Consider the following 7,151-nt stretch of genomic DNA (forward strand, 5'->3'; position numbering starts at 1 on the left):
CAGCGGCCATGGTTCACGGGCCCAGCCGCTCCGCGGCATGTGGGATCTTCCCAGACCGGGGCACGAACCCGTGTCCCCTGCATCAGCAGGCGGACTCTCAACCACTGCCCCACCAGGGAAACCCAAGCAGATCTAATTTTGAAAGTAAATTTCAGGTAATTTTCTGAGGGGCAACAAAACATACCTCCCTGAATGCCTTGTAATATATTTAGATTTGATTTTAGGTTTCTTCCTCAATTTAGGTAAAGAAAATAAAATTAATATATCATCTAACAGTGGCATATATGAAACAGATAAACAGCCAGGATTTGCACAGGAAACTCTATTCAACATCCTGTAATAAACCATGATGGAAAAGAATATGAGAAAAAAATATATATATATATGTATAACGGAATCACTTTGCTGTACACCTGAAACTAACACAATATTGTAAATCGACGATACTTCAATTAAAAAAAAAAACTGAGATACAATTCACATACCACACAGCTCACCATTTGATAGTGCGATTCTGTGGTCTTTAGCAGATCCAGTGTTGTTCAGCTATCACCACCATCTAATTCCAGAACATTCTCATTACCCCCGCAAAGAAACCCTGTTCTCATTAGCAGTCATTCCACATTCCACCACCGCCTAGCCCTAGGCAACCACTCAACTACTTTCTGTTTCTCTGGATTTGCCTATTCTGGACACCTCATAGAAATGGAATCCTACAATATGTAGCCTTTTGTGTCTGTCTTCTTTCACTTAAAATGATGTTTTCGAGCTTCATCCGTGCTGTAGCCTCTACGGTACTTCATTCCTTTTTAATGGCTGAATACTATTCCATCGTGTGGGTGTCCACATTGTGTTTCGCCATCCATCCGCTGGCAGACATTTGGGTTTGTTTCCGCTCTTTGGCTATCTATCATGAACGATGCTGTATGAACATCCATATACAAGTGCTTGGGAGACGGACAGCTGCGATTTTCATGCAGCACCTGTCTCCCTCAGGGGCTGGGAGTTTCATGGGGGTACAGACAAGTCTGTCCTATTTACCACTGTTTCTCCAGTGCCCATGATAAGGCTTGAAACATACCAGCCATTCAACCTACACTTGATGAGAAAACCAAGGACAAGGGGAAGCCCTGATTCTCCAGCCCTGGTTCATTTGGCTAAACTACTTCCACTGCCCCCAAGTCAGAGTCTCCCCTCCGTCCTCTGGCTTCCCTCTGGGGTCCTGCAGTGACACCCACTCGTTTTCTCTTTCCTGTCCTGCCCCCATCATCCAATCCCTTTGCAGATCCTTCAAAATCTATCTCCAACCAAACACTTCTCATCGTTTCCTTCTCACCCCAGTCGAACCAACACCGTCTCTCACTGGGATGCCTGCAACGGCCCTCTAATTCCTTCCCTGTTTCTGTTCGGACCTCCTTGGGTCTGTTCTCTTCCCAGCAGCCAGAGGAACTATTTTAATACATCAATCAACTCCTGTCCCTCCTGTGCTCAAAACCTTCCCACTGCTCTAGCTTCGCTCAGAGAAAGGCCAAAGTGCTCCTAGTGGCCCACAAAGCCCTGTCCCCTCTCTGTCCTTATCTCCCACCGCTCTCCCTCCCTCCCTCTCTTGGCCCCAGCCACACAAGCCCCCTCGCATTTATCTGAACCCACACCAAGCACGCTACAACCTCAGGACCTTTGAATGCACCATTCTCCTGCCTGGACCCCTCATTCCTCCAAAGTCTGCAGGGCTCGATCCCCCTCAATCCTGGTCCCTCCCCTCCCCCGCTTGCCTGCCTTATTTTTCTTCACAGCACTAGTCATCGTCTGACCCTGCGGGTTCTCTGTGTTTACTTGTTAATCTCCCTCCCGGCATGGGTGCTCCCAGGGGCAGGAATTTTTGTTCACTGTTATAGCCCCAGTCCCCGGAACAGTGTCTGGCACACTGGAGTGATCAAAAAGCTTTTTGTCAAATGAATAAACGAATGAACGAACCTTCAGAGACAAGATGTTCTGATCAATGGGAGTCGGCCGACAAGAAAAGGGAGCCTCCAAGAGGTTGAATGACTTGCCAAGGGTCGCAAGGTAGGTGTCAGAGGCAATGCACACTTGCTGCTAACAGCTGGCCCCCGCAACCCACAAATCCTCAAAGCTCCACCCCTTTCATAACAGACTTAACCTCTCTCCGCCACTTGAGACCCAACAGTTTCCACCCCTCTTGCTCGCTGAGCACCTACTACATGCCAGATCCTCCCATCCCTACTAAATTCTAAAATCATCACTGGGCACCCAGCAGAGGCCGCTCCTCAGACCCAGCCAAATAACAAGAACAGTAGCCAAGCTACCTAGTGCCTGGAGTGTGTGAAAGGCCTCACCCACATTCGGTATCATAACAACCCCATCAGGAAGGTGTGATCAGTCCCTCCTGACAGATGAGGAAACTGAGAGGCGAAGTCTCTCATTCAAGGTCACACGGCTGGGGAGTGAGAGCGCTCACACTCAAACCCAAGTCTGGCTGACCCCAAAGCCCATGCGGACACAGCCTGTGAAGCTTTGGGCAGCTCAAAACACCAACACCCGCTCGCAGGAGCCGGGAGCTGACTTGGCGCCAGGCCTCCCACAGTCACGACCATTCTTCCTGCTGGTGATGGCTGCCCCCATGTTGATGTGGTCAGATGGGAGAGCGCTCCAGATTCAGGGCTGTCCTGCTCCCTGACCTATGACCCCTCTCTGGGGCCAGGCTTCCCCCACCCCCCAGCTTTCCAGATCTCTTCCCCACAAATTCCTAAGGCCCCCTGGCCCCTTCTTTGAGATCTGGGCTCTCCCCATTCTGGCACATACCCCAAGACCCCGCGTTATAATGTCCTCTCCTTTGCAGGCCCCCCAGCTCGCTATTCCAGGTTCTCCCAAGACTCTCCACCTGCAGCGCCTCTCCTCTGTGCTCCTCCCAGTACCCCCTCTAGCCCCTTCTCCACTGCCCTCCATGTCTCCTAAGCAATCCTCCATCCTGGAGCCCCTCTATCCCTCACCAGGGGCCCACTACAGGCCCCCACCTTTCCGTCTCTCCTCCCCAAACCCCTGGGACTTTCTGTCATTCTCAACTCCTCTCTATGAACTAGCTGGGAGCCTCGGTGACCTACCTAGTCCCTTCCCCTCTATGACACCCCCTCACCCAGGCCCTCAAGCCCAGTCCCTTTAGGCTTCCTGTGTTTCACGTCCTCCCAGTCCTTTCTGGCCTCCTCCCACTTTATCTCTCCACAGGATACTCCCACCCACCCACCCATGCACCCTTTTCCCTTTCTAGCTACATCAGGGATTTCTCTAACCCCATCTCTAATACGATCCCCCAGCCTTTCTTCCATTCCCAGGGACAACTCTATGCCCCATCCCAGGGACTTTACTAGCCTCCTCTATATTAAGACCCTCCCGGACGCCTCTAGCCACTCCGTGTCGTCACCTCAAGAGGCACACTATGACACCCTAAGCCCCCCCATCCCCCCCACCCTAAAGTACCCCCGGGGCCTCTCTATCCTCTCACTCTAAGACCGCAATGGATTTCTATCCCCTGGGCCCCTCTGTAACCCCCGAATCCCTCAATCCCACGCTCCCCCTCGCCCGGTGTCCCCCAGCCGCTCTCTCACAGTTCCGGATGTCGGAGATGAACACGGCGAGCCCCCGCATCCCATCGCCCTTGGACACGGCCGGCATGATGGCGGTGGTGTCGGCTCCAGGCCTGGCCGGGCAGGGCGCAGCACAGCGGGGGCTGGCAGGCGGGGACCGGGAGGGAAGGACCCCAGGCAGCGCAGAGGAGCCGAGCCGGCCAAGGGGGGAGGGCGGGCTGGCAGGCGGGCTGGCAGGCAGGCGGGCTGGCAGGCCGCGGCTCCGCCCCCGGCCCCACCCCTCCCCTCCGCCATCCTGAGCTCTCAGCCGTCTATTGGCTTGTATTACTGCCGCTCAGACTCGGGCTCATCCCCACTCCCTCGTTCATTGGTCTCTGGACAAAGGCACGCCGCTACGATTGGCCCAGAGCCCCGCTATTTCCGATCCGTAGGGGGGGTGGGGGCGTTGCCCGAGAGACGGGCGGAGTTCGGTTACGTACAGTGGGACCGCCCCCTCCGCTCGGCCGGCTCCGATACTGATTGGATCCGGTCGCTCTCTTAGAAAGGAGGGATTGACGTGAAGGAAGGCGGGGGAGCGGGCTCGAGCAGGCGGGACTTACGTTGATTGAGGCCCATGGGCGGGTAGACCGCCCCCGCAGGCGTCGAGGATTCGCCGGGCCAGTCCGACTCCCACCCCCGATTGGGCTGTTGTGGGGGCGGGAGGAGGGCGACGATCCGTAGAGAAGGAAGGAGCAGGAGGTTGTCCCTCGGCTGGGCTAGGATAGGTGGAGTGGCGCCTGCAATTCCCTGCTGCAGAGAAGGGGTTGGGAGGGGCAGGAGAGCGTGAGGTATTTGCTGCGCAAGCGTCTTTCTGTTCTCCTTTCTCCCTTTCCTTCACCCCCGACTCCTTAATCTCCTTCCAGGAAGACATCCCTTCCCCCTTCCCCTACCTTCTCTAGAGGCCAAGATGTTGCGACCTAAACTTGTCCGGAGACCAAGTATCCCAGAGCGGAGGACCCAGTAATTCAAGTCTACTCCCATTAAGCAGAGGTTAAAACTGAGGTCCGAAGAGGACCTGAATGACATGCCCAAGGTCACACAGCTCAGAAGTGGTAGAGCCTGGATGTAAACTATATTTTGGCCTTTAACCACTTTTCAATATACAATGGCTTTTTTCTTTTCAACCATAACACCATTAAACAGATATCGAATAAAAAATTGGGCTTGGAGCTCCTCCTGAACAAGAAGGGGACCTGGTACTGAATGAAGAACGTTGGTTAAAGGGAAGGAATCAGTGAATGCGCTTTGTTTCGCCCAACCACTACCCCTTGGCGCCCCAGAGACCTTTGGGTGACTGGTTTTGGGGAAGGCAAAGCCTCCAGAACTCCAACGCCCAGGGCTAAAGAGAAATTTGGGGCAAAAGGAACGGGAAGAGTCCATTCTGTCACCTCGAGGAACTAAGCCCCACCCGCCAGCCTTTTCCAATCTCAGAAACCTAGTATTCTTGGAATGAGCCTTGGGGGAGTGTCACGGGTGCTGGGAACATCCACTCTGAATTCTGGGGGTATGGATAACGCCATTAAAAAATATATATATATACCAGTAGTGAGGTTGGTACTAGTCTGCTTTTCGAGGGATGCGAAGAGAGACATCCAGAGTCTGAAGAACAGGAAAATTCTGTCCCTAAGGAAGAGGGAAAAGCGACCCACTTCCCAGCTTTAACTATCCACCTCCCTCTCACCCACCACCTTCAACCAACCCTTCACCCAGAGCCCACCAGGAGCCAGATAGAGTAAACTCTGGGGTTTTGTTGTGGGGTGAAAGATGTCCTGTTTCTAAGTTCTGTGATGGTAGGTGGGGGAACTCAGTCCTCTCCCAACCCCCTCTAGAGCTCATAAATTAGCCAAAAGTTAATTTTTAAGATTGGCTGTAAAGCAGAGGCGTTCTGGGCACACATGAGGAGTGAGATTGGGAAGAGCCACCCTAACCTGAAAATCCCTGGGACTGTCCCATCCTGCGTGGGGGGTGGATGTGGCGCCCCCCACAGGAGCTCATGGACTCATCCCTGCCCATTTAGAGCAGCACTTCCCAGAAGATATACAGTGGGAACCACAAGTACAGTTTTCAGTATACTCCTGCCACGTTAAAAAAAAAAAAAGTAAAAAGAAAAGGTGAAATGAATTTTAATAATATATTTCGTTTAACCCCATATACCCAAATATTATCATTTCAACATAGTTGACATTCTTATCTTCCTAAGTCTTTGAAATCTGGTGTTTATACATATAGCACAGCTCAGCTGAGACATGCCACGCCACGTCGCAAGCGCTCAGCAGCCACAAGGCCATTATTGGAAAGCAAAAAATTACAGGACGGGATTTGAGTAAGACCATTCTGGGGTTCAGGGGCTGAGGAGGTGACCCATTACTAAGTTTTAAGACCATGTCATGAACAAGTTCATGTATGGGGTTCTAGATGAGGCTTAGACAAGTCCTTTTTGGTTTCAAGATGGAGCATTGGGACTTACCTTGTGGCTCAGTGGTTAAGAATCCGCCTGCCAATGCAGGGGACACGGGTTCGAGCCCTGGTCCGGGAAGATCCCACATGCCGCGGAGCAACTAAGCCCATGCGCCACAACTACTGAGCCTGCGCTCTAGAACCCACGTGCCACAACTCCTGAGCCCACGTGCCACAGCTGCTGAAGCCCACGTGCCTAGAGCCCATGCTCCACAACACGAGAAGCCACCGCAATGAGAAGCCCGCGCACCGCAACGAAGAGTAGCCCCCACTAGAGAAAGCCCGCACACAGCAACGAAGACCCAACACAGACAAAAAACTAAAAATCAAATCAAATCTTTAAAAAAAAAAAAAAGATGGAGCATTAAGAGGGAACCCCAGGAGCTCCTCGAATTGCTCAGGGGTTGAACCACAATAGCTTTTAAGATTTTGACCTGAACAAATTAACTCCTGATTTTCTCCAGAAAAACTACACTCATCCCCAGTCTTCCCATTTTGGCAGCTGGGCCCACCATCAATCACCCAGGCACTCTTGCCAGGACGGACCCCCTCCCGTCCTTCACCCCAAACCAAAGCCAGGACACACCCCAAAGCCGGCCACCTCCTCCCATCCCCACTGCCTCACCTGGTGCAGGCCACCATCACCATCATCTTTTGCCTGGAACCTTGTAGAGACATCCCTGGCCATTCTCCCTGCTTCCATCCTGGCCACTCAGGGTGCTTTTTGCAACATCAGTCAGCTGTGTCCTTCCGCAGCTTAAATGCACCAGACACACCGGCCTCCTCTTGGCCATTAAGACCCTCCAGACTCATTCCTGCCCCCTGCCCACCTCAGCTTTCCCCATGGCTGGCTCATCCTTCAGGTCTCAATGCAATGTCCCCTCTTAGGAGAGAACTTCTGGATTTAGGGATTTAAAGTGACCTCTCGGGACTTCCCTGGCGGTCCAGTGATTAAGATTCTGTGCTTCCACCACAAGGGGCATGGGTTCAATCCCTGGTCAGGGAACTAAAATCCCACATGCCGAGCATCGTGGCCAATAAATAAAGAAATAAAAA

The 7,151-nt window shown here is 52.7% G+C and overlaps 1 protein-coding gene across 6 annotated transcripts in view; it reads right to left on the reverse strand.

The window, feature by feature from the left end:
• AP2A1 (adaptor related protein complex 2 subunit alpha 1) overlaps positions 1 to 7,151 on the reverse strand; it is a 54,320-nt gene that overhangs the window by 32,601 nt on the left and 14,568 nt on the right. For 3 of the 6 annotated variants that reach the window (XM_030849889.3, XM_060288423.2, XM_060288424.2), the window contains exon 3: positions 4,199 to 4,388. In XM_030849889.3, the coding sequence (XP_030705749.2) occupies positions 4,199 to 4,388 (190 nt within the window). Of the gene's footprint in view, positions 1 to 3,620; positions 3,838 to 4,198; positions 4,389 to 7,151 lie in introns of those variants that run through there. The other 3 variants (XM_060288426.1, XM_030849887.3, XM_060288425.2) reach the window with 2 other exon arrangements.

The sequence above is a fragment of the Globicephala melas genome, chromosome 19 (assembly GCF_963455315.2).
Source record: "Globicephala melas chromosome 19, mGloMel1.2, whole genome shotgun sequence".
Taxonomy (NCBI): domain Eukaryota; kingdom Metazoa; phylum Chordata; class Mammalia; order Artiodactyla; family Delphinidae; genus Globicephala; species Globicephala melas.